Source organism: Chelon labrosus (genome assembly GCF_963514085.1).
Source record: "Chelon labrosus genome assembly, chromosome: 21".
Classification (NCBI taxonomy): Eukaryota; Metazoa; Chordata; class Actinopteri; order Mugiliformes; family Mugilidae; genus Chelon; species Chelon labrosus.
This window is the reverse complement of record NC_140354.1, coordinates 6137292-6164258: the sequence shown is the minus strand read 5'-3', so window position 1 is coordinate 6164258 and position 26967 is coordinate 6137292. Positions and strand designations below refer to the sequence as shown.

Here is a 26967-nt window from a genome sequence, read left to right as displayed (position 1 = left end):
ATATATGGGATTCAAACATTGGCTGTATGTAGTGTAATACACTATGTAACCATTGTTTTTGCCCTAGAATCAGATAAGGAAGATATGATCTGGCAAGGTGCACTTCAGACTACTCAGCCCGTTGTTCTACAAATTCACTGGAAGCCTGAATTGAAAAATGGGGCATGGTGTTTTACGGACATTTGCAGAGAGGAGAACTGTAAAAAAAAAAAAAAAAAAAAAGGTGCAATCCAGTTGCATGATGGGAAGTGTAGGAATACAGCATTTTTGGAGTCAGTGCCTGGGTAGGAATTAGCAGGGAAATTAGGACTCTGCTGCATCGATTTTGTCCACAAGAAATGTTTTGCCTGTTTGATACGAGTGATATGATTTTTATACAGCATATGGACAATCCTTCGTTGTTTGTAATCTATATTGTATGGTCATGTGGTGTAGGGAATGTAGGGACAACACACTAGCGATTAGCTTAGCATTAAGCTATTTAAGAAGTCGGGTAAGGTTTATTTATTTTATTTCTTTGGCTGTGTGGCATAATTTTTATTTTATTTTATTTATTTTTTGGGGTGACATTTTTGTGGACTGTGGATTATTGTGGATTTCAGTGTACCACATGTACCACTGGCAGTGTGCAGACTGTCTGTCTCCAAAACAAATTGTTGTCCAACCTGCTCTGTAAACACTTCTTACCTTGAAATTGTGTGTCCATACAGTAGTATGAAATGTGGTCACTGTTCATATGATACTATACTCAATGTCTAATGTTTCAGTTGTGAGTGGGTCCGGAGACCACGCATTTATAAAATAAAGCCTGTTCCTGATAGACATTTATGGTGACTTTGCATCATGGGAAGTGAAGTCATTTTGGAAGTTGCATGTGATCTATGCAGTAGGTATGCTGCAGCCCTGCCGCTGTAGCCTTGCACGCACCTCCCCAGAAATGTAATTATGTCTTGGCAACAGAGGCCGTAATAACTGTGATTGGATTGTATTTCCTCTTGCACATCTCTCAGGGGCCGGACGTGCGCAGATAAGACCCCCCCCACCCCACCCCACACACACCCACACACGCACACAAGTCGGTTCATGGGTTATACACACAAACAACTTCAGAGGAGTTTTCTCTTTTCCTCATTGCAGTGATTTTAGTCAAAGTTATTCTCTGTTCAATGGAAGCTGCCAAAAGTGACAAAAAACTGACAGGTACTGCTATGTGACGGCTGTGATGACCTATATATCAAAGCTGAGCTAGCTTCAACTTTTTTTTTGACACCAAATGTGACGCCTCATCCCATCAAATGTGTATGTATCACCTGCAAACTTTTCAACCCAAGCTTAACTAGGGGATCGAAATGTGGACAACTCTATCTCTTTGACATTTTGCACCCTTCAGAAATTTCTACATAAAAATTACTCAAACCATTAGTAGACAAATAGAACCAAATAAAAAATGAAAAAGAAATAATTTTGAATTAATTATTCAAGAAAACAAAAGTATGTGAACGCTTAATTTCATTATCAGGTGTGACCCACTTGTGCGTCAATAGCCGTGACTAAATGTTTCTGGTAACTGCTGATCAGTCATACAGTTGTTAAGAGGAAAGTAAGCCCAGTTCTCAACAAGGAAATGCTTCAGTTGTGAGATGTTGGCATTTCCACACATGAACTGCTTATTGCTTTATGTCCTTCCACAACATTTCTATTGAATTAAGGTCAGGACAGTGGCTTGGCCATCCCAAAACATTATTGTTGTTGTTTTTTAACCATTCTTTTGTCTAACGACTTGGGGGCTTGGGGTCATTGTCTTGCTACATGACCTGCTTTCTTTTAAGACTCAGCTCATGGACAGATGGACTCTAATTTGGCCTTGGTTTTGTTACTGGAAGTGCACTTGCAACTCTCGGATATGTAATATTGGCTCATTTTCCAACATAAACAAATACACAATTAAAATATTTCTGCTAGTTTTGCTGTTTGATCGGGTTCTCTTTGTCTATCTCTTTGTCTTTCAAGGCCTGTGTGAATATCTGCAGATGATCTGAGTCATTTTTGTGCAGAAATGTATTCAATTCTGAATGGCGCAAAAAACCTTTAAGTCTTTGAGCACAACAAATGCTAATCCATACTGTACGTTTTTCTAACGTTGAGACAACAATTGCGTGGATTGCAAATGAAAAAGAGAAGAAAACTTTCCCCCCCAAATGCATTTAGTTTAACGCTTGAGATAGCCATAGAGAGAGAGAGGGGGAGGGAGAGAGAGAGATCAGATCAGATCAGTGTACCACATGTACCAACTAAACACTGGCAGTTTAGTGTAGTGAACGGGCGAGGCGCTGTGCATCATCTGACGTGCAGCAGCCTCGGCTCCTGCACAGACACCGAGAGACAGCCATGGAGAGGTGGAGAGCGGACTGTTTTCTTTGTTATTTTTAAACTCTTGCAGTCCGCGGCTATGACACTCTTCGCCGAGACTCGCGTCGGTCCAAATGTCCGACGCGCCCGAAAGCAGCAAGAGGATTTGCACCGGTTAAGTATATGTCACTTTTACCCCCCCCCCCCTCCCTCCCCTCCCCTCTCCTCTCCTCTCCTCCTCTCTCGCTCTCTCTGTTCGTGCTCAGAGATTGGGATTGCGGTAGTCGGGAGGTTTACCATCGCTTTGCTGGTTGTAAATCTGTTAGTAAATCGGTGTGGGATTCCCTGCGTGTCCTCTGACGGCAGGAGGAAACGTTTGCGGCCGTCGGGTCGCCCGTTTAGTTTATAGTGTGACAAAGTTGTGCACTTGTCGGTCGGCTGCTGAAAGCCCCCTCTCCTCCTATCTCTCTCTCTCTATCTCTCTCTCTCTCCCTCTCCCTCTCTCTCTCTCTGAGTGTGTGTGTTTGAGTGTGTATGGAGTTTGTTCCCGGCTCCCCTCCCCCACTACCCGCTGCCGCTCGGCTCATTCTGGAGAGGCCAAGACATGAATGTGACGGGAGGCTCACTTCAAAAGGAGCCCCGCACTGATGCGGCTTCCGAATAAACGGACGCTCCGCGAACGCGGCGGGAATCTCGTCTGAAATCTCGTCTAATATCGCCGCCGAGCCGCACACCTGTGACCGCGCGACCACTCATTTAAATACTGATGCGCTAACCGACCCTCTCGAGCCGATGCATCATCTCGCACAGGTAGCAAGATGCTAGTTGGCACACGTGATTAATCCCGTTTTAGCATGTTTTAGCAAACTAGACATGTATTTATTTATTTGTTTTTATTATTAATGACTTCATTATTAATTATTACGTATCTTTAGTAGGATTTTTACCCCGACACATCTGGAATAGTGCACGTGCTGCTCACACTTAGGGATTGTGCAGTGAATAAACACTGCTGCCAGTTTGGCCTGGGCTTCTTTTGTTCAATCAGGGATAATGATTTGTATCTGTATTGGACTAGACAGAGAGTGGGTGTGCCCTAAAGGGTGATGGCAAGCATTAAAAATAGTGTCTTGCGAAATCACACCGCACTTAACCCGGCTGTCAGCCTTTATGATTTCTTTTAAATGCTCATCTGTAATCCTTTTTTTTTTTTTTTTAAGAGTCAACAAGTGCGCAGAGCTATAAATAGGACTGTAATTTAGATTGACAATGTAATTTCCACCGGGCCCGCAGCTGGCAAGGAACAGTGGCTTGCCACAGGACGGGCGGATTTGAACGGGCATGTTAAATTGAATGCTGACACTTTATCTGGGAGGCTTAAGTCGTAAGCTGCGTGTGCAGTCTGTAGAGGTGGAGACAGAGGAACTGGTGTGTTCGCCTGCTACAAGGAGAAAAAAAAACAAGATATGTCCTTGATTGATCCATAAAATCATTGCACTCTTCTGCAGCTGGTCCTGTGTCTTCACCAGCAGCAGGGGAATGATATATGAGAATATAATATCGTTTGCCGTACTGCACACGTCAGCTAACAGTAAAGAGGCTGTTTCATTATTGAGTTCATCCTGTAAACCCCATGTGAATTTCGCACCCTCACGATGAAGCCGCTAATGCTAATTTGGATAAAACTGGAATAGCTGTATGAATTAATGATAGGCATATAAATCATGTTACTAAATTAATGCTACGCCATTCATATCGCAGTTCAGTAAAAAACGTTTCTTAATAACCAGAGATTTCGGTTTCCTCTCAGGTTTGCAGATGCTGAATGCCGAATGGAAGTTTTTTTTTTAAAGGCTATTCTTTTTTTGTGATTAGAGACACATTTCTTCTAATGTGTTGATTCGGTAATTCAAATGTAAGATCACTGTGCACGCACTGTAGAGGCAAGAAGCTACATTTTGGTTTAGAGCTTTACAGAATTGCCCTTAGTGATAAATGGTGTAGAAATTAGTTAGACATGAATCTGAAATGAGCATTACTCTGTATGTTATAATGGCTACCAGTGGCTTGTCTGTCAATGATGTGATGAAGCTCCTCCTCATTATATATTTTTCTTCCTTGCAGGAGTTTTATTACAGTGGCATAAGTAGAATTCTGGACCAAGTAGTTGTGCGGCGTGGGCTCTACAGGATATATGGATGCTGGGACTATGAGCATCGGCGACAAAAGGGACTACCTAGCAGACCTGGGAGGGAGCTTCACTGAGGATGCTCCCAGACCTCCAGTCCCGGGGGAAGAAGGGGAGCTGGTGTGCAGCGATGGTCGCCAGCACAGCAGCCTCGGCTTCTCCTCGAAGAGCGAGAGCCTCAAATGTGAGGCGTCGGGGGCGACGCCGAGGCGGCCCGACTTGGACCTGGGTTACGAGCCCGAGGGCAGCGCTTCCCCAACGCCGCCCTACGTAAAGTGGGCCGAATCTCTCCATTCCCTGCTGGATGACCAGGACGGCATCCACCTTTTCAGGACGTTCCTCAAGCAGGAGGAGTGTGCAGATATGTTGGACTTCTGGTTTGCGTGCAGCGGGTTTCGCAAACTTGAAGCAAGCGAAGGCAACGAGGAGAAGAAAGTTAAACTGGCGAAAGCTATCTATAAGAAATACATCCTGGACAACAACGGGATCGTCTCCAGGCAAATCAAACCAGCCACCAAGTCCTTCATCAAAGACTGTGTGATGAAGCTTCACATTGATCCTGCAATGTTTGACCAGGCTCAGACTGAGATACAGACAATGATGGAGGAAAACACCTATCCTTTATTCCTCAAGTCTGACATATATTTAGAATACACACGTACAGGCGGGGAGAGCCCTAAGCTGTGCAGCGATCAGAGCTCTGTTCCTGGGAATGGAAAGGGACTGTCGGGTTATTTACCGACTTTAAACGAATATGAGGAATGGAGGTGTGACCAAGTGCCGGAGGAGCAGCCTGAGTGTGACCCCACACCAAGCAGCCGGCTTACTCAGAAGCTGTTAATGGAGCGAGTCGCCGGCAGCGCAAGATTCCAGGACGGTCACGAGTACAGGTAAATCTCCCGGCAACCTACAAAGCTTCACTTCACCTGAATTAGCAGTAAACCTTAAAACCTCAGCATGAGCGCTGATAACAGCAGAAGTTAAATATGCTACTCTACTTGTTGCTCAAAGGTTGAAGCAGTAATTTTCTTGTGCAGGGACTCTGGGAATCATATTTTCTCACTGGACAGGGTTTTGTAGTGAGAGCCTCCAACATGATTTGTTTAAGAGGGAGCTTTGACGACAGAATTGAGCTGGACACTGTAATCCTTACCTTCCACTTCCTGTTTACGTTAAGTCTGCATTTCTCTGAAACTATATACAATGAAAAGTTGTAAATATTAGGATTGACTATTCAGTCTAAAGCTCCCAGACCTGTTCTGTAATGTTAACCAGTCACATCCATGGATAATAATAGTAGTAATGTTCTTCGCGACAATGGAGTAGTTTAGTTTATATCCTCGTATTTACATTAATGTGCACCTCCGCTCTGAGCTTCCTACTGGGAAGCAAAGACTGTATGCATAAAAAGTGGTATCTATTATCCCGTCTGAATTAATACACATTTAATATTTGATTAAAGTTTGAGCTTAGTAGAGCTATGATTATTAGTTCATTTAGGAGGTTTGCAATGATTTTCTGGCTTTTTTTGTTGTTGTTGTTGCTGTCGTGCATTGGGTTTGTTTTATTGGCCTGCAATGTTTGTGCATCAATATCGTCATCAGGGCTTTGAAATGCTTTTAATTTTTAGTGAGGAAGGTCGAAGTACATTCATCTAGATGCTGTTATGATGTCTGTGACGCGATATCTGCTGATGCTTCCTGGAAACATTAGCTTTTTTTATCAGTTTATTCCTCCTGTAAGTGCATAATAAGAAGTCTAAAGTGAATATATTACATTTTTTAAAGTTAACTTTCGCTGCTTATCAAGATGACTTGCATATCTCCCTGCCACTGTGTTGACCGAGCTGCCTGCTGCCTTTTTAACCTAACGTTGATGCTTTGCAAAATTTGCACATTTGCTGACTTTGGCACTACAGATGATTTTACATTTTTCTGCGCTCTGAACATTAATAAACTCTCAGACACATCAGACTTGTTCCTAACATTATAGCTTCCATTCGGCTGTAGATCTGAATGAGTCAATTTAGAATCACCAACGGATTCGAACCCAGAACCTTCTTGCTGTGAGGCATCGGCGCTAACCACAACACCACTGTGCCGCACTATGGACTACATATTATCATTAAATAACCTCCAGCTGCTTCAGTTTCTCGGCCCTGGTACTGTGCGAGCCTCCTCACTCACATTTACATGCACGAAATATTCAGGGCTTTTGGCCTTACACTCGGCGTGACTAATGAAAATGAATACCCCTGCTATACGTGCAGCATAATTGTTTTCAGTGTTTTCCACTTGTTCGACTGTGCAGGCGCAGCCTCCCCCTTTCGTTCCTTCAACCACCTCCTGGAAAAGGTCGGCGTGGTGATATCATATCCAAACGCCCTTTGGCATCCAAGTATAAAAGTGTTTCTCTGTTCAAACAGAGACATGGACTTTTCTTTAGGGCATGCAGCTTTACAATAGCCTTAAAATCTGTTGGCTAGCTTGTTTGTGTCCAAAGCACATAGCTGACCATAAACAGAGGCAAGAGGCCATGTGTCATAAATGCCTTTTCCAAATGAGGTCCCGACCTATATTGTTATACACCACACGTCTTTTTTTATTTGTTAAAGGCGGCTTTTAGGAAAAATGTCCCCTAATGGAATATGCACTTTTGTGAACTATATCAAATTTGGAATATTTGTGTGCATGCAAACGTATTTACCACAATGTAATTATCATTAAAATTATTAGTAACATCTGCATGACTGAAACAGGTTGTTGCTGCAAAAGAGGGGAAAAACCAAGACAATGCTTGTCTTTTTTATGTGCCATCTGTTCATTACAAAGCTTGCTGGTAAAATGTTCCTTCTAATTACGTATAACACAGTTATAGCTCCAGTCCTGGAAAGACTGTATGTTCAAATCAGGGTTTTTCAGAAAACCGAGTGTGTCTTTGCCAATGAAAGTTAGTGTAATCATGTAAATCTTATTATGTAATGAAGTTACATCCTCAACAGAACACTTTGCGTTTAAAGGCACGTTAGTTGCCATTGTTCAGATGTCACGAGGAACAATGTGCGCCGCTCCAAATTCAACAAGTGAGATCCTCATGTGATGGCCGCTATTGTTTCATTCACTGTAATATTGGTCCTCAGCAGAATCATTTTCACTTCACAATCATGTCACTGTCAGGCCTCAGCAGTGACCTTCTGACACTCTGCAACACCAGTGTTCGGATGAGGTACGGTAAATTCACATCAGCTGACGCACAGACAATACCTTCCAAATAAAACCCTCTCTGTGACTGAAGCACTGGGCACAGTTGTGTAGTGTGCAGTGGAGACGGAAAGAAACCCTGATAACAAATTGGTTAAAATACCATGACTGTGCAGCTGCAGATTTCTACTGGCCTTTCTTTCCAACAACCAGCCTTGTTGTGTCTGATTACATTCTCTGGTGCGAGCATGTGGCTTTGATGGTTGATATCTGCAGAATGCAAGTGCTTGTTTGTACAAGTAAGATTTGTAAAAAGTAACCAAAGGCGCTTTTCTTGGAGATCAATGTTTGAAATCTCTGGGAAAAAAAAAAAGTCTACACCACAAACCACCGCAGGCATTTCAGCCATGTTCGCATGGAGATTTGAATGGCAAGCTATGAAGAATACGCTTTATTCTGTGAGCGAAACACGCTCTTGAGCTAATTTTCCACATCATTATTTCAGCAATCAAGCATTTGGCCAGAATTACAGAGAGACACGCTCCATTTTTAACTAGCCTTTTAGCATCGCCCGTCGGGTTTCTGTGAAAATTTTACAGCAGTTGTGTCAGATCTCTTCAGAGACGGGCAACAAAAGACATTACGCAGTCTTTCAGATCAGCTGTGAGAAATGAAGTGACATGAAAGAGAATGGCCTTCGTGTTCATTAATGTTTGGGGAGTTTCTTTTTTTAAATGTGATCAACTCAGTTTTGTTCTCATTCAAGTTAGACGTAAACTTCAAAGGCGAGACTTGGTTGTCTTTGTAATTTGAATGCAAGTTGTTGTTGCCTTTGAGTAACATTAAGAACCCTCTAACAGTCTGCAGGCCATTGTAAAGTTGACAAAAACATGTCGATAATGATGTATGAACAAATGTCTTGTGAAATAAACATTGTTATGCATCTTTGCACGTATTTAACAGCTGCAGGCAGGGTAGCAGGAGAATCATGAGGATGCAGGAGGGGGACATGGCATTGTAACCCATCATTCAACAAAAAAACAGCTTTTAATCTGCTGAAATTATTTCAGTTGTGAGCTGAATAAACTCAGTTGATCCGGTGTCCTTGAAGGACCTTGGGTTGGGACCCCATGTGGTGATGATACACAAAAATTATACTCTTTTGGTAATAATGACATAGCTTTGCAACAAATCATTTCTGTGTGGCATGTTCAGTGCATCTGAAAATATATACTCTACATCTATCTGCAGAGAGTTGTAAAAATTACAAAAAATACAATAACTAATATTTTGACGTAGATTTAAAGGATTTACGGGAAGTACGTTTTAAATAATTCACTTAATCTAGCCTTTAACGCTTATTTTAGCTTGGTGTCATTCACAAAATGCAGCAGATTGTAGATTGAAGCAGATGACAAATAAAGGTTTTTTCTTATCTTCTTATCTTAATATGGCCCTCCCACCTGTAAAGAAGTGTAATTAAACTGATCAGCAGGAAGCTTTTATGTTGTTCTAAAACCAAAAACATGACATGGAACAATTGAGTATATATAAAAGATTGACAAACCCTCTTGACATTATCCTGGTTTTGAATCTTGGTGTGGTGGCTCTGGCTGTCGCCATCTTGGAAGTGCCTGACTCCTTCTGGATAATTTAGAAATGGGCAAGGAGGTGGAGCTGAGGCAGATGAGTGATGCAGACGCCTAGCTAGTTGTGAGGACACCCAGCGGTCATTCAAATCGTCTACACTCTCGATTATGAATAGCCTTGATATAATTAAAACGTCTTATAAAACTCACTCTGCGTACAGTTGTCATGACATTATTAATTGTAGAAACCAGTCTGCAAACATGTTTATTTCTGCTGTGTAGGTTGATATTTTAACATGGGTTTGGGGATTGACTCGCTTTCGGAGATGCCCTCAAGTGGCCATTTGAGGAACTGCAGTTTTTGGCACTTAGCGTGGCCTTTCAAGAAGTTACCACTTGAGCGTCAGTATGTTAGTACTGGACACGGTGTTGTTTAAAATATGTCCATTTTTGGTGGTGTGACCATGTTGGCTTCATTTTTCGGGCCCTATAATAGCTAGAAATCAAAACCATGTCCAGTTCTCCCGTTACTAAGGCTAAAATAAAAAGCGCTCAAAACTTTACACAAACACTGAGTCTAGTTTGTATGAGAGAAAACCTCTGATCTAAATTTTTGTGTGTCCTTAGTTTTCTCATCATGACAAATGTTGCCACGTGCAATCACGACTTTAAAAATCACTGTCTCTTCGCTGCATTGCACATTTCTTTGTCCCAACTCTTCGCCGACCTGGTTGTTATTCGCCGCTGAATGTAGATGCTAATGAAAATCAGACGGTCACAAAGGTTTCATTCTGAACTCTGAATGCTTCTGAATCTCAAACAGGCACAAAGCTCGCGTAAATGCTTCAGGGAATTCCAATTTGAATAAGAAGTAATGATGCCAAACATCTATAATTCATGTGTACGGAGCCCTTTAAGAAGTGAGTTCAGCATTGTCGATGACTGAAAAGGTGTCAAATGAAGTCTCCTTATCTTTCTCTTGATGTTTTCCAAAGAAAATGCATTAAGCAAACTCAGGAGTCACAGGATGTGAGAAAAGCAACACACATGACGGTGGCTTGATATTTCATTTTCATTGCATGTCCATCAGGAAGGTCACATACAAGTCATTGTACAATGTCAGCCTAATTCTTGACCAATGTGTCAAAATTATGACACATGCACATTATGTTGTGTATAAAGAGACTTTAGAGAGTGTTGCAGAGAATCCAACACGTTTGTGTTGTCGCCTCTTTTGTAACTGTTGCAGAAATAAGACATTTACTATTATTCCTAAAACCCTGTGATAGTCCTCCCCTGTTATACATGAGCTATCTACTCCCCTTGTTTGTTAAAGTGTTTATATAACGGTCACGAGTTCTGTAAAATCCATTTTTCCTCAGCATTTCCTGTACTCCCTCATTTTTCCAGGCATGCAGCGTGTCGGGAGCCCGTCATCCCGTACTACGTCAACACCGGTCACGTTATGGCGCCTGCCACCAGCGCCAATGATAGTGAGCAGCAGAGTCTGTCCAGTGACGCCGACACGCTTTCCCTTACTGACAGCAGCATGTATGTATCTATCTATCGACCTATCTACACACACCACACACACAATGGCACTTCTTGCACATTTGCCTGTAGAAGAATAATAACTGGAGCAGCTACTAAAGTCAATTCTGCAGTAAAATCAATAATTGATCGCTAATGCTAACTGGGAATCTCAAAGTGATAGTGGAAGAGAGAAAAGAGGGGAGTCATGTCTTTTTTTTTTTTTTTTTCTGTTTGTATTATTGCACAGTATTTATATCCCATGTGCTGTAGTAATAATATCTATAATACATTGTACATGCTGCTGATTATGTGTACATTGGCGGAGCTTTGGGATGATTTAGTGACTTGGCTTGGGAAGAGTTTGAAATGATGGAAACAGATACAAAGATAATTGGAATTGTGTACTTTTTTGTTGTGTTTTTGTCAAAAAAAAGAAGGAATTGAGAAAAAACTATAGGAGTCATTAAACACTGACACAATAAAATCCTTAACCGCTGCTGTCTTTTGAAAATACAAGTAGGGGTACAACAAACATTTTTATCTGTGAGGGTTCTCAGTCATCCAGGTCGTCGTATATCCAAAATAAAAGCCGAAAACGAGGGCAGCCGGGCTTGTTTCCTGAAGATGTTTCACCAGATGTTTTGACAAAGTAGTTTCTTCAGTTCTAAGAGACTCCTCAGCTCCCCACCGGTTTCTTAGAACTGAAGAAGCTACTTGGATAAGTGGTGAAAGGTCTTCAAGAAACTCTGCTTGTCCAGTTGTCCTTATTTTCAGCTTTTCTTAACAAAAAGTTTTGTTTTCCAAAGTAATTAATCTATCAATCATCTTTAATGGCTTGTGTGGACTGTCATACTCATCTATTATTCATCTGCAGAAGGCTGCCTACACCCACTTATGGTGTAAAGTTAATGGAAATCCGCAGCATTTCATTTTATCGATGTGTATGTGCATAAACAAGCTGCTATAGTCCTGTCCCGTTGTTTTGAGTTTAGATCTTCTGTGTTGAAGTGCTTGTGTACTGCTGTTGTAGGCTGTTTAATTTTTAGTAAGCTTATTGGATGTACGTTTAACAAATTCCTACACTTGAGGTGATCGGGTCATTTTCAGCATCCCTGTGAGCAGAGGCAGCCATAAATGGGGTTGAATATAAGCACTGCGACGGGTTGACGTATTCCCCGTACATCAATTATACTTATGTAATGAACGCTGGGTGGTTGCAACCCTAAATGGTATAGGTATGAAATGATTCTGAATTAAATGAAGTTGGGTCTTTAAAGCAGCTGATCAGACAGCGTTAACCTTCAGAAGGAAATGTTTTCTATCATCTGGGATCTCTTAAAGCCTTCGGATTTGACGAACTTGCGTTTCAGCAGAGTGTTTATGACTCAGAGCCAGGCATCTGCTGTTAAAAGAAGATTTGAAAAATAATGTTTTCTAGGTACAGAGACTGCACTGGGGAATTAAGCCAGAGAAGCTTCAAAGCTTGCACAACTGGACGAAAATATGTTTGAAGCAGAGTGGATTAGAGACTGTTATCATCTAATTGGTCGAAAGCTTCCAGCACAGGAGAGTGCGAAACCCAGTATGACCAATACCACATGGAATTGCAGGCTCATGCATGTGATAGCATGTAACTGTAATTTGCCAGACCACTTGTGGTGCAGCAGGGACACCGTTAGCCTGAATGCCTGTCCCGCTGTACCGGTTAATCAAGACTTACTAGGTGTTCGTTTTAGGCAAAGAGATGCTGTGAAAAGCTTTCAACTTCAAAGCTGCCTGTGTTGTTTATTCATGAGGAGGTTTTATGAAAAATGTCTTTGTTGTTAATTCCAGAGATGGGGTTCCACCCTACAGATACCGCAAACAGCATCGCCGGGAGATGCACGAAAGTGCCAAAGAAAATGAGCGAGTGGCACTACCTCATATTCCAGTGAGTTATTCATGGGTTATTTCTCGTTCCTCTCACTTTCTGACTCTACACCTCTCTCTCTCTCTCTCTTTAACTGTCTCTCTATGCCTTATTTTTCTGTGCTCCACCATTGGAGATGTGCATATTTAAGGCCTGCCGTGTCGCAGGGCCTGTGATGGGGTATAAGAATAGCTGATGGTGAAAGAGAAGGCTGTCTAAATGCAGCTTGATGCTTTCCTAAGCTGTGCGTGCTGAAGCCTAGCAGACATGAATCCTCCCCAGTGACAGCTTGATGCCTCCCTCTGCAGCTTATGCTGTCTCTCGGTAGGAAAACCCTGGCCCTAATTAGGCCTCAGTGTAAAGAGTCAAATTAAAACTCCACACGTAGCATCCTATTAGAATGTACAGTATAAACTGACGTTATAGTAGAGCACAAATCCTTGAAGCGCAGCTCTTACATTTCCCTGCTCCAACAAATTAATCATGATTTCTTTAGCAATAAGAAAAAAATGACACGGCTCGGAAGTATTTTGTTTTAAATGTCACTTTAACTTTAACGAGTAAACGGCTTTGAATACGCGTGATTGCTGCACAGTGACTTGTGCTGGCAGGAAAGGAAATTAATGTGTCTTGTGTTTAAAATTACAGTGTATTTGTCATCTGTGGTGAATGTCACAAAATTAGGTCATTATTACATATAGGCTGAATTCTTGTCAATAGGAATGTCACGATTGAATTCATAGGAATGGTAACGCATAGAGTTAAAGAAAATAAAATCTGCTTCATTAATATTTAGTGGTAAAGTCTTGTTGTCAAATGTTTCTAGCTTATTCTTTCAAATGATCACTGGCAGGATACGAGGGGTCAAACGGCCTGGGACTGCCCGGATGGCTTTGACCGTGACGAAAAAAAAAAAAAAGAATATCAGAGTGCTTACAATTTGACATTTTCCTCCTCCAGCGCACGAACCGGATTCCAAAGGATATACACGTGGAGCCGGAAAGGTTTGCTGCAGAGCTGATCGGGAGGCTGGAGGGCGTACTGAGGGAGAGGGAGGCTCAAGAGAAACTGGAGGAGAGACTGAAGAGAGTACGACTGGTACGTTCGCTTTGTTTTCCTAAACCGGCGCCTGCCGTTTAAATCGCAGGCACATCCTATGTTTTATTCATTCAGACATGTGTAAATAAGAGGAATCTTTCAGACCTCCTACATGACAGCAGCAGAGCAGGGAAGGGAAGGTTTTTTGTTAGCGTAATCCTGAGCTGCTTTCCCCAAGTTACACATTCAAGTCATGTCAGGGAAGTGAGTATTACTGCCACCATTTTAGCCTCTGGTGACACCAACTGAATGATATTAGTGGCCACCAGGAACAGAAAATTGAAGTATGGATTCCTAAATTTGAAATGGTAAAAGGCTAAAACCAACAGTTTTTATATATATTTATATATAAAAGAAAGAAGGTCTGTGACAGAAATATTTCGGTCCATTCACCAACCAATTGGTTATAAGAGGTAGTTATAAAGATCTAATTTAAGTCCTCAAAGTGCCAATGCTAATATGAAAGAGTTCTTTTTTTTCACTTTAATAACTGATTCACTTTAATAAAAGAGTGCTATCATAAATGGTGACCAAAGTTAGGGTGTTGAAACGCAGAATAGCATCAGTGGATACCACCAAAGCTTGCATCAGAGCCAGACAGTGAGCCGTGCGTCTGCCTGTTGGGCTTTAAGTTTCCCCTAACAAAGCAGACTTAAATCCGTCTGGCCTTAATGAAATTAATGAGGCCATCCCATTTGAATGGGGGAAAAAAAAACACCATGAATCATTTGGAGAATTCTGTCCTTGGCCTGTCAGCAATCTGGCTTCGTCGATGAATCAGATGGAGCACCTGCGCGCTCTGCCACTTGTAAGCCTGGAACGGCGATCCGCCTGTTTGATGTCACTTGAACGGTGATGAAACGGTCGCTGTTACCGCAGATGAAATCTCCCTCAGAACCCAGAGCCAAGTATTAAGTCTCAAGGCGGGCGATTTATGTGGCTGGCCCCTCGAAAGGAGAGAAGCTGCCATCACGCAGCAGGTTTGCTTTATGAAACCTGGAGGCAAGGATGAAATGAGGGTTTTCTCCAAGTTAGACTCTAGCCATCTTGAAAAGGAAGTGGCTTTTTTTTCTTAACTATAGCGTAAGGAGTAATAAAATGATATACTCTGCAGCATAGAATTCACATTCTTATTAAAAATGGATTTAAACGACACACAATCTGATTTCATGGCGATAACTCGTCTTGCTGCAGCTCTGTCATGCAGTCAGCTAAGAATGAAATTAGTGTTGATTGCTTGTCTGGATCGAATTTATATTTAATAAATAAATGTATATTTATTTGCAAGATAACGCAGCATACAGCCATTTCTCCTCATAAGAAGAAGTCGCAGTATTGCAAAGATGTGCCACATTGGCATCAGGGAATCTGTATGCCCATTTCATGTCATGTGCCCTCTGTTGATTACTAACTAGTTTTAATTTGAACTGAAAAAATGTGGACACTGTGGTTCTGTGTGGACATTCTGGGTTAATACAGATATGTGGATCTGGTGCAAAGACACATCAATTATTTAGAACATGCCAAAAAAATATTAAACTGCATATAGGATCCCCAAATCTAAGAAAGCGTTTTGCACAGTGGAGTTAGGTTTAAAAAGAAAGAGGCTAACAATCCATTTGATGCAGCGAGTGTAAATGGATGATGACGGTGAGTACAGAGCAATAGCAAACTCAGGTGGTTTGGCATCTTTACAAAGTGAAGGTTTATTTAATTATTAACATAACTGACATAAAAAGTTTGGCCTTGGGCTGGCTAACAAAAATAAAAGTGGAGCTCCTACCTACTGTTGTCTTTCCACTGTGTATCTTTGTTCTCTTGGTTCCCTTCTCTCTCTGCCAAAATGTTTCTTGACACAGGACGATTTAAGCTCAGCCGTATGGTGCTCACATTTTCGTGTAGATCAAATCTTCATGTGGAATGAAGCAGAATATATATTCTGTTATTGAAAGTATTCTTACTGCAGTAATGTGCCGCATTGTTTTCTATCTCTAGATACTGTACTGTAGATTAAATATGTGGTTTAGAGCCTTTTTGCAGTGATGTGATTGCAGCGCGACCGTTGCCAGTTAGGACTGAGCACTCCCATTCACTCCTGTTTTGTTTTTTTTTCTTTTAACACTGCACAACCTCCTCCTCCCCTTATGGTGCCTGCCTATCAAAACCTATTATGAATGCCTGCAGCACCCCACCCCTTAAATCCCCCTGGACCAGATTCTGTCAGAGCACGATTTTGTCCCAGTCAGCCGGAGCCGAGGCTTTATCGGTTCCACTTGCGATGAACATAAACAACAGAAATGTGCTGCGCGCATACTGATACTGTTGTATTCATGGTTTGTCTCCCAATCTCTGCAGTAACAGTGAGAAGATGTGCATTAGCATATGGTGGAAATCTGCCATCTGCAGGTTGAAAGAAATACAACAACCCTTTGTAACAACATACACCGACCGGGCATAACATTATGACCACCTTCCTAATATTGTGTAGGTCTCCCTTGTGCCTCCAAAACAATTGTGACTCATCAGAGAATGGACATGAACCTTCTGAGGGTGTCCTGTGGTGTCTGGCAACAAAATGTTGTTCGTGGGGGGGCTTTGGGGTCCTATGGGTTGAGGGGAGGGGCCTCTGTGGATCATCCCACACATTGATCAGTTTGGGATCTAGCGAATTTGGAGGCCAGGTCAACACCTTGTGCTGTTTTTTATATATTTTTTTAGTCGTTCCTAAACCGTTTTTGTGCGTCCAAAAGTTTCCCAGCAGAACATTGTATCGTCACAAGATGGTTAATGTTATTCACTTCTCCTGTCAATAGTTATAATGTTGTGGCTGATACGTGCATATTGTGTGAATAATGAATAATGAATGAGCTGGCAAATAAAACATTAGTTTACATATTTAGCATATTTTCCGTTGCTTTATTTATACGTAAAAAATATCATAGAATAATTTTTGAATAATTTTTATTCTATATTTTCCCTGATATGAGTTTTGTGTGTGTTTTGTGTTTTTGTCCTGAAGGAAGAGGAAGGCGATGAAGCGATCCTGTCCTCATCATTATCCAGTCACAGGTTCCCCTCTGGTGCTTACTCGCAGAACTACAGCTCTCGCTACGCCGACATCACCTACAGCGGTCCTTTTCTCAAAGATGCTCATGAGGAGAACCCTGAGAGCATCTTGGACGACCACGTCCAGCGGGTCATGAAGACTCCCGGCTGCCAGTCGCCGGGAACCGGCCGCCATTCCCCCAAGTCGCGCTCACCGGACGGTTCCTCGGGAGTCAAAGGGATGTCGCTGTCAGGCCAGGGTAAACATACATCCAGGCACGGTTTTAAAGGAGAGACCAGCCACCTGCACCACCACAAACATGTACACCACCACGCAGGTGTCGGGAAGCCCAGAGAGCAGGCGGAGGCTGAGGCTGCCACGCGTGTTCACGGCAGCTTTCCCTGGAGCATGGAGTCGAGTCATTATGGATCAAAGTCTCGCAGCTACGCGGATGGCATGGGACCCAACCCCACGGAGCATACAGGGTATAGGTAAGGACTTAAACAGCTTCTTTTGACATTTACATGCTTAATATCCTTCTTTTCTTACCGGTTGTTTCTTCCAATATGCAGTAGCAAAAGTGGCCCACAGTGTAAAAGAGCATTCAAGAAAGGTGAGGAAGGGCGGCCTTATGACATGCCAGGTCCTGCAGAGGAGATGGAGAAAAAGCAGAAGATCCTTTTGTGGCTGATGGAAGGACAGAAGGAAATGGTTCAACACAAGAAGAGCCCATACGGGTCAGTGGTCACAGCTAATTTAACACATGTGCAAGCGTTATTTATTTATTTTTTTCACAGTAAAAAAAAATATTTTAGGCACGTGAACATGCCCTTGCCCGTTCTGTTGTGTTCTTGGTGGAGATTAGTGATTGCATAACCTTGAAGGAAAGCTTGTCTTCTTTGCAATCTACCATTAATGTGCTTCTCATCACTTTGTTGGTTTAATTGCTGACATTTCAGAAGTGTCGCTGGATCCAAGAGGACTACAGGCCTCAGCCCGGCGGAACGACCCGGGTCGATGCAGCCTTTCATCGGCGACCAACTGCGTAACAACGTGCAGCCGTCTCACCCTTTCATCCAGGACCCCACCATGCCCCCCAACCCAGCTCCCAGCCCCCTCATCCAGCTGGAGGAGGTCTGCCGGCGGCTTGAGGAGGAGAAGATTAAGTCTGGAACCCTACAGCCCAAGCAAAGGTAAGAGGACAGTTGGCTGCTCAGTTAATTGGTGCAATTATTCAACAGAAACTATTGAACGTGAGCCACGAGGGAGGAAAAAACTAATCCATTCCTTTTTTTTTTTAGTCACAATTAAACAATTACCCTTTTGCTGTCTCGCCTGTGTTCTCCTTTGGAGCGGTCTGTGTCTAACTGCTGGGCTTGTTGGGTCCCTCAGGTATGTGATGGAGGTGATCCAGAGGGGTCGCACAGCAGTCAGGCCTGCACTGTTCCCTCCGCTCAGCGTGGTGCCTGCCGTTTCTGACAGCGAGCTCTCCGAGCCCGAGTACGTCCGGGTTTGTTTTAATTTGGTGTCTTGTTTCCACTCCTCATCAGTTTGGGTTTAGCAGATTCTACGTTGTATGTTGCATGTTGAGTTGGTGGACAAGTCCAGCATACATTCCCACTCCTATACTGTAGCCTCTTAATAAAGGACTATAGGATAGGGCCAAGGAAAGGTCCAAGAAAGCACTGTTACTATGGTTACTTGCAGTTTAAAACATTTATGATATTGATTTAGGACCGTCGTTAAACTGACTTGAGCAGACAGCTGTCAGCCAATAAGAAAAGGTTATTTTCTGTATATTTCTTCCCCACCCTGTCATAAAAAAACTCTGATGAGATTTGAAGGTTAAAAACATCACATCTCTACCTTGTTATTTCCCATGAAGACCCAAAGAGGGATCACAGAGAGAAGTAGAAGTGGATGTTTTTACTGCATTGCTGCAGAGTATTGAGGAGAGGGTCACTTTTTGATGTGTTGAGAGGAACACGTATCTGTTTGAGGAGGAGAACTGTAAGAGATGGGTGCAAGGCAAATTACACAGCACCATCAGCGGGTGAATCCTCCCGTCGGACCCGCACCAGAGTCCAGTACTTGTACGTGTGCTTGGATCACAGCAGTGTGGTTCCTAGCTGAACCTTTCAGCACTCAGTGTTCAAACTTGAACATCTCTTCAGTGTAAGATTTCAAATATAGTGGCAGTAAACAGTGATTACATTAACAAGGAGACTAAAACTTGATTTAAGGACAACAGGCAATTATTCATAATAACTGCATTGGTATATGAAACATCCAAAATCTTCTCTATGATTTGAAAAAAAATAAATTCTAATGATCAAGCTTCGTGTTTCACAATCAACAGTGTGGCTCTCCCCTCAGACAAGAGGGGATGTGAGCAGAAAGTACATGCTGCGTTTGTTTTTATTCTGGCAAATTATCACCAGTATGAGTATTAATATCTTGAATTATTTAGTCTGATATTGAAGAAAACTTTTAATGTTAAGGACCATCTTTGTTTTCCGTCATTTCCAAGAACGTTTATGGGCATTTATTTGAGATGCACGTACTTAAGATTGATATCCTTGGCTTAGCAAATGTAAGTGATGCTGAGTCTGCATGTTATCATCCATTACAGGTGGATGTAATTCTATAAGTGTTGACTAATGATGAAGTTTATTGATTGCATTGCATCATATTCACCATGACCTTCCATTAGGGAAGAAACTAAAGTTTATAGCTGGAACTTGATCAGTCTCAGACTACTTGCAGAGACAGATGTAGATATAAGCTTGCATTAAAGATGAGGCAAGAAAAGTAGATTTCTAAGAATAACACTGCTGTGGTGTGCATTGTGGCTGCATTATGGTAATTCAGGGGCTCTCACTGCGACAGGAAGGGCTAACATTTAAGTGATAAAACAAAGCTTGTTACCGTCCTTAATTATGCATAGAAACTCTCAGAGGTGCTTTGCCCAGAAAGGATTACAAGATAAAAACATTGCTTTGAGATTCACTGGTCTGTTCTAATCCAAAACTCATAAATGTCAAAACAAACTCGGCAATCATACGAACCAGAAAACAAGAATGTGTTAGCCTCCTATTGTGCTTTTCACGCTCTACCTGTAATTGGACCTAATGATTAGAAAGCTCAACCATTAGGACGTGAAGTATGGACTGACCTCAGCTTTCTGATCCTAATATCCTCATTCACTGCATATGTATATTTGTACAAGACTTACTGTCACTAAAGACGGCTGCATGTTTAAGTCAGGAATTTGTTTCGAAACATGACACAGTTTACTATTAATACCTGTGGTCACACAAATTCATTCCCCTTTGTGTCTGTTTGTCTTGCAATCAATATCACAGATAAACCCACAGACATATACTCAACTTGTTTTTTTGTTGTTCTGTTCTTCCATCTTTTTATATAAATTGTACTTAAATTACAGTGTCATTAGAAATAAATCCTCACGTCAAGTGAAAAGCAGTTCTTATAAGTTCAGAGAACGCTTCAAGTTTTCTAAATTGTCTTTCATTTACAGACATAAAAGCACTAAAAAGCAGCCGTGTGAAAACATCACTGTGGCCTACTACTTCTGCGAGGAGCTGATACCGTACAGGACGTCCGTCAGAGGGAGGGTTGTCACGCTGGGCCAGTTCAAAGAACTGCTAACAAAGAAAGGGAATTACAGGTGAGATTTATAGTGCTGTTGGTTGTAGCCGTCTGTTCGCTTTGAGATTTCTGACAGGTGAGCCTGTTAAATGACACTTAAAATAACTTTTAAAATGTGGGTAGATCTGGTATGGTCGAGGCTGTCTGTTTACACTGACGTAATGAAAGTTAGAATTTTTTCCTCAGGTGATTTTGATGTCTTTATGAATGTCTTTGACTTTCATGCTACATACTGTGTGCCGCAGATATGTATAGCCTGTATAAAAACAGGTAGCAACTCAGCACCATCGACCATCACAACCTGGTTTGTGTTTCTAACGTGCAGGTATCCAGTGTGCCTGCTGCAAATAGTGCCAGCCAAGTTAACTTTGTTCTTTCCCTCTTCAGGTATTATTTCAAGAAGGTCAGTGACGAGTTTGACTGTGGGGTGGTGTTTGAAGAGGTACGTGAGGATGACGCCATTTTGCCCATTTTTGAGGAGAAGATTATCGGGAAAGTCGAAAAAGCCGATTGAAGTGCACATTAAAGTGGAGGTAATGGAAAAGCCAGCGTGTTACGGAGCGAGGAGCGATTGGATGGTGAAGAGGAAGTGTTTTACGATAGAGGCCCGAGGAGAAAGTGAAGTTGAAGAGCGAGCAGGCATCTCTGAGTCTGCAGTGACTTTGGACTAGAAGAAAAAAAAGACCTCATTTACTTTTTTGAGGTGTTATGTAGCATCGTAAAGTTTACTAGAGAAATGAAGAACAAAAGTGCTACTAAAGCTACATATTTTTGATAACAACTTATCAAGAAGGTTTCCTTTCTAAAGTAACTGCACTTGTCATTTTTATATGTATTGGTACACAATGTGTACAGTTTGTGTTAAAAGATAACAAAAATTTTATATCTATTTAAGTATTTAAAATGCTAATTTTCAATCTTATTGAAGCAAGATTGTTGCCCCTGTTGAAGACGATCAAAATCCTCTTGTAGGGCTGATTCTTCTTGTTTTGTTTTTGTCATTCATCGTAAGAGCTCTCTGGACTGCTTTTAATATTTCACCTACCAGAACTTTATTTTGTGACATTAAATCGGGCTGCTTATTCACTGTATTATATACTACTGAATGTCTCCGTATTGGCCTTTTGAAAGGACCAAACCATGAGTAAAGTAGAAACCTATGTACTGTTCTCTGGTAGTGTCTTAAAAAGGACTTTGAAGAAGCTTGACACTTTTGGAGAAGATTCAAAACATTCATGTGTTTCACATATTCAAAATACAACCTGTATAAGCAACACTTTCAAGTATAATGAAGTCCTCTACATCACCTGAAACCCAGATATTTTCTACATGATCTGAATGCTGTCGTACGTTTCTGGTTATAATGATTTGGTGCGTACTCCATTAAATATAAATGCGATGGCTACATTTACACTGATCAGCCACGACAGTAAACACAGAGGCCCCTCCCCTCAACCCATAGGACCCAAAGACCCCCACTAACAACATTATGTTGCCAGACACCACAGGACACCCTCAGAAGGCCCATGTCCATTCTCTGATGAGTCACAACTCTTTTGGAGGCATGAGGGAGACCTACACAATATTAGGAAGGTGGTCATAATGTTATGCCTGATCAATGTATGTACATGCATCCTTTACATTGATCCACCCTTGATGCAATAATGCTAAAAAAAATCTGATTGGGAATCACTGAGTGAATGTCTATGCAGATGATTTCTAATGCAATTTCCCTAATCCTAAAACTGCACTGGATATTAATGTTAATTAGATGAATAAGTAGCATTATAAAAATGTTACTAAATAGATACGTTCAGACTCATAATTCACGTAATTTTCAGCTGGATTGCTTGGTTTAACAATTCATAATCATTCATGCTGATTGTTAATTACCTTGTACCTTTTGCATCCTTCACAAAGTCGGTGTCAGTGAAAGTTTGGAAAGCAATTGCTCCTTGGAGGCCAATTTTCTTCTAATTGTTTCTCGGTCGAACATCGAGTTACACCGTTTCAGCTCCATTACGTAGACGACCATTAGAGGCAGGTAGACTGGCACACTTGAGGTCTTCCTTGCGGCGCAGAGAGGTACTTGAAAGTGCTCATCTGAGGTCACGCCGCAGCACTTGACTTTGGAAATGTGTGTAGGCATGCATATATAAAAATACCCCCCCCCCCCCCCACACACACACACACACACACCTTTGATTTGGTTGCCCAGACCCTGACTTATCACAGCTACATCTTGTGCCTGGCAGGAGCTGTTTAGTGCAAGTGATCTATGTGTGATAGATCACATTACACCAAAGAGGAAAAGAAAAATAAATCACAGCTTTGCTCTTAAATTCCCCTTAAATAACCCTAACACTGCACCATCATTTCATATTCTTGTATTTTAACATTAAAACACTGAAGCTCTCTAATAGAAACCCTTCATGAAGTCATCCAGTTTAGATTTGCAATTTCCAGTATTTGAGGCGCATATGACACATTTGCTCACAAAATTGCCCTTGAGTCTGAAAAAACAGGCACGGCACAACGTGAGCAGGGGTGGCTGGGCGTCATTGAGATTCAAGGCTACCTTGTTTTTCATATTCTGTTCACCATCATTGTGCCCATAGCGAGGCATGTGCTACTATGAGAGTGAAGTCGGTTATAAGGAGCAGCAGAGTGGACCTTGAATCCACCGTGCTGTATTGTATTTGTTGTTGCGTAAGAAACCCATTGCAAGGAAGTTTTTTTTAAATGCTGCTTTTTGAGATCTCTAACTTAATTTAATATTTACAGAATAGTGCATTTGTGATCATTTATCTGTTAAATTATTGATTTTGTGATCAGGTTGTATGTGCGCTTTGGATTTCTTTTGAAATATATATATATCAGAATATCGACTCAACTGATTTCTGACTCTGAATGCCCCGAAAGTGAACTACTCTTATTTAAAATCATCAGAGTGCCTTTCTTATGACGCTATCGATGTCTACAGTGAAACTTTCAGACGGATTCGGGGACGTACATTAAATACCAGGGACTAGCTTTATATATATATTTTTTTTTTTTTCTGAGGCTTTTATTTTTTATTTGTCAAAGTTTGTCACTGTTCCATCTTTTCTGTGTATATATGTACAAGTTAAAATGTCATCAGCCAGCAGCCCGGTCATCACATTCAGCTCCCCTGGACCTGTGCGGGTTCACTGACTAGCATGGTAACCATTGAAAGGTACCTGGACAATAAATACATGCAATAAACCAGCACTTGAGTGTGTGTGTAATTTGTCGACGTTCATGCAGTGAATGAACTATGATGCAGTTAAAGTCATTCCTTTAACTGCATCATAGTTGCAGTGTTTTTCTACAGACCGTAGGTGGCACTCTTAGTATACTAGTGAGAATGGGTTTGCGCCGCACACTATGCACCTTCCCTTCCACCCAAAATGGTTAAGACAAGCGTATCGGATGAGATGAAAAAAACGTGGCTTCTTGTTTTTACATACATACACATCCAGAGGGTTTTCTCTAGATATGATTAGAACTTGCAGTGAACTAAGATCTGAGAAGACTTAGAGTACCAGAGCCTGGGAAACACTGCTCTCTCTCTTTCTAAGAGTCAGTCTCCTGCAGAGATCACCAAGAATTGCATTCTTTCCACCTTAACACTTACCGGCACATCATGAGAAACAAAATGGGATGCGTGGAGAGGATAAGGTTGCGTTGCTGCCGCCTCAGTTGAATTCTCCACCCACAGGCTCATATTGGACTCAGTCACCACCACATTAGAGAGTATTGGCAAACTCTTCTGGGAACACACAGTTTTGCCCATGCACAAAGCCACCTAATGGAGACAAAAAAAAAAAAAAGAAGAAAGAACCTTTATTTAGACGTTATTTCATTTTCCTGAATTGCTTAAATTTACAGCACCACATAAACATAGTGTGCATAATGTGCATCTGTAAAATACAGCGTAGAGCACCACTGCAGAGGTTTTGTACAATTTCACACGTCTCAGAGTCACCGTACGATTTCATCCGGCGACCCGTCGTGCCACACTTGACAGGCCTTCTCTGCAACATGCTCGCCTGCCTGCACACGCAAATTCATCTCGCCACTTTTCCTCTGATTCGTCGTGACAAGCAACACGGGCTGCTACGTCTTGAATCAGAATCGGAAACGGTCAAGGGGAAGTTGGGAATTTAAAAAGCAAGCCACGGAGAAAGTTGAGGCAAATGTTTAAAAACGTTAATTACTGTGTGAATTTTTAAATAATAATAAAAAAAAAAGTCACCTGCAGACCAAAAGACCAAATGATGATAAAGATGCGGGCTTTGGCTTTATGTTGCCCAACAATACTGTCAAATTGCACTGACAGAGAGCGTGCGATGGAAAAACTTTCTTGACTGGTTTCTTTGTAATAATGAAAAGAATCTCCGGTATTGACTTTCAGTGAGCATACAAGTCCTTCATATTATCCACTTAAGCCTTGTGATCGATGATTGCCTCTTCAAACAGACTTTCAAAAAGACATTTTAAATAACAGTTCATGACAACGAGGCAATTGGAGTGGCTGGATTTCAGTTTTTTGAAATGTATGCATGCATGCATGCAAGATTGGACACAACAGAGTTATTATTATTCTTTAAATAAATGAGTTGATCCATATTCGGCAAATGCACGTTAATGTGGATTAAGCTAATAATTTGGGAAGGTGTATGTGTATTGCACATACAGCACTATAGAAGAGTTTCATGGGTGTAATAGGATACAGCATATTGATATGGTATCTGCATATATTGATCTTTGTAGACAAAGAAGTCAAACCACTTTCAAACACAAAAAAAAAGGTCAAATGTTTTTATGACACAGTGAGAAATGAAAAGGAAAGGCTCTGTATTTTACTTCATATTGTAAATATACAGATGTCGGTGGATTCTATAGCTGTAAATACAAACTGATAGTACGCCAAGTGGAGAGAGGTCATCTTTCCTTGTATTTTTCTCTTCAAGGTCTGTCCCTTTGTCCTGATGAGATTTTCCATATCTTTAAGGTCCTTCCAACGGACTCAAAAAATCCTCACCGCTGTTAAATGCAAACAATCACACACATACAAAATCTCATTTCCCCTTTGGCAACCCGGTGGGATAATTGACCCGAAGAGCTTGATGATGTCTTCCCACGGATCAATCATTTGTTGTTAATTTCGGTAAAACTAATGGAAAACAGCAGCCTTAAGTCTCTCCATCAGCTGCAACCTGATTATACCATTAAATAACATCCGAGATAAATTATAGCACGGTTTCCAGAGCAACCACAACAGCTACAGATACGGACCTTGACAAGGCTGTCAGTGGCAGAGCTATACGTTTCCAAGAATCACTCCAAACTTATGAAGGCTAATTTCTGCAGCTTTATCATGTAGGGCATTAAAGAAAAATAAAGCCCACTCTTACCCCACTTTGCAGACACGCATTTAGACATTTACGTGGTACAGCAGTGGTACATTTAGTTTATCTGATAATGGAGAGCGCAGTTGTATGTTTTTTTTACATTTTTCTTTTTTTTTTTGTAATTTTTTATACAAAACAGCCAAAGATGCCACAATGAAATACCTTTATGCTGTCATCGTGAATACTCATCAGTCAGACTTTGATCCTGCATTACCCTTTGCAATATGAGGTTTTGTGTGACAGTATGAGTACGAATTCAGACAAATACACTCACACAGGAAGAACACACATCATTGTGATGTAAAATCATCTGTTTTGTACGGGTCGTGCCTTCTAAGAGCTGTCACCATTCTGTTTATCCTTTTCCTAGTGAAAATTCAGGTTGCCTTTCTTTCCTTGCATAGTATCTACACGGAATGTGAAATCATATTAGGCTCTGAAAATACTTTTAATTGGATAGAATTGCATACTGGATTTCTAAATTCAAAAAACATTAATATAAAAGAAAAACAGCCATTTGGTATACCGAGTGTAGCTGCTAGGAAAGCTATTACTAAGAAGTGGCTGAACCCAGACCCACCATCTCTGGATGATTGGTACAAAATTATACATGAGATTTTCGTAATGGAAAAAAATCACTTTCTCTACAAAGTTGCAGGAAACTAAATTTGGAGACATCTGGAGGAAGTGGAAGAAATATATTTACCCCAGACGCCCTTCCTTTGTTTAATGAGTATTGTGTTTTTAGTCTTTTTTCTCTATTATTGTTGTTATTTTGTCATTTATTACGTATATTATTTTTCATTATAGCAAAGCTGCCTCCAGGTCTTGTATTAACATCCCCGTAAATGTCCTTTTCTATGGATGCAGACCTAAGAGAGGTGCGTGAAAGTAATTCTTTAGGACTGAGTGTCCAGAAAAGGATGAACTGAACAACAGCAGCTA

The 26967-nt window shown here is 41.4% G+C and overlaps 1 protein-coding gene across 1 annotated transcript; it reads left to right on the top strand.

Annotated features, from left to right (window-relative positions):
- Positions 1 to 2391: 2391 nt before the first annotated feature.
- Positions 2392 to 24680, top strand: axin1 (axin 1). The gene is made up of 11 exons (XM_084571228.1): positions 2392 to 2523; positions 4474 to 5427; positions 10737 to 10877; positions 12693 to 12789; positions 13729 to 13866; positions 16886 to 17403; positions 17485 to 17649; positions 17872 to 18105; positions 18305 to 18412; positions 20454 to 20603; positions 20972 to 24680. The coding sequence occupies exons 2-11, from the start codon at positions 4544 to 4546 to the stop codon at positions 21096 to 21098; spliced, it is 2562 nt and encodes an 853-aa protein (XP_084427354.1). The 5' UTR covers positions 2392 to 2523; positions 4474 to 4543; the 3' UTR covers positions 21099 to 24680.
- Positions 24681 to 26967: the final 2287 nt, after the last annotated feature.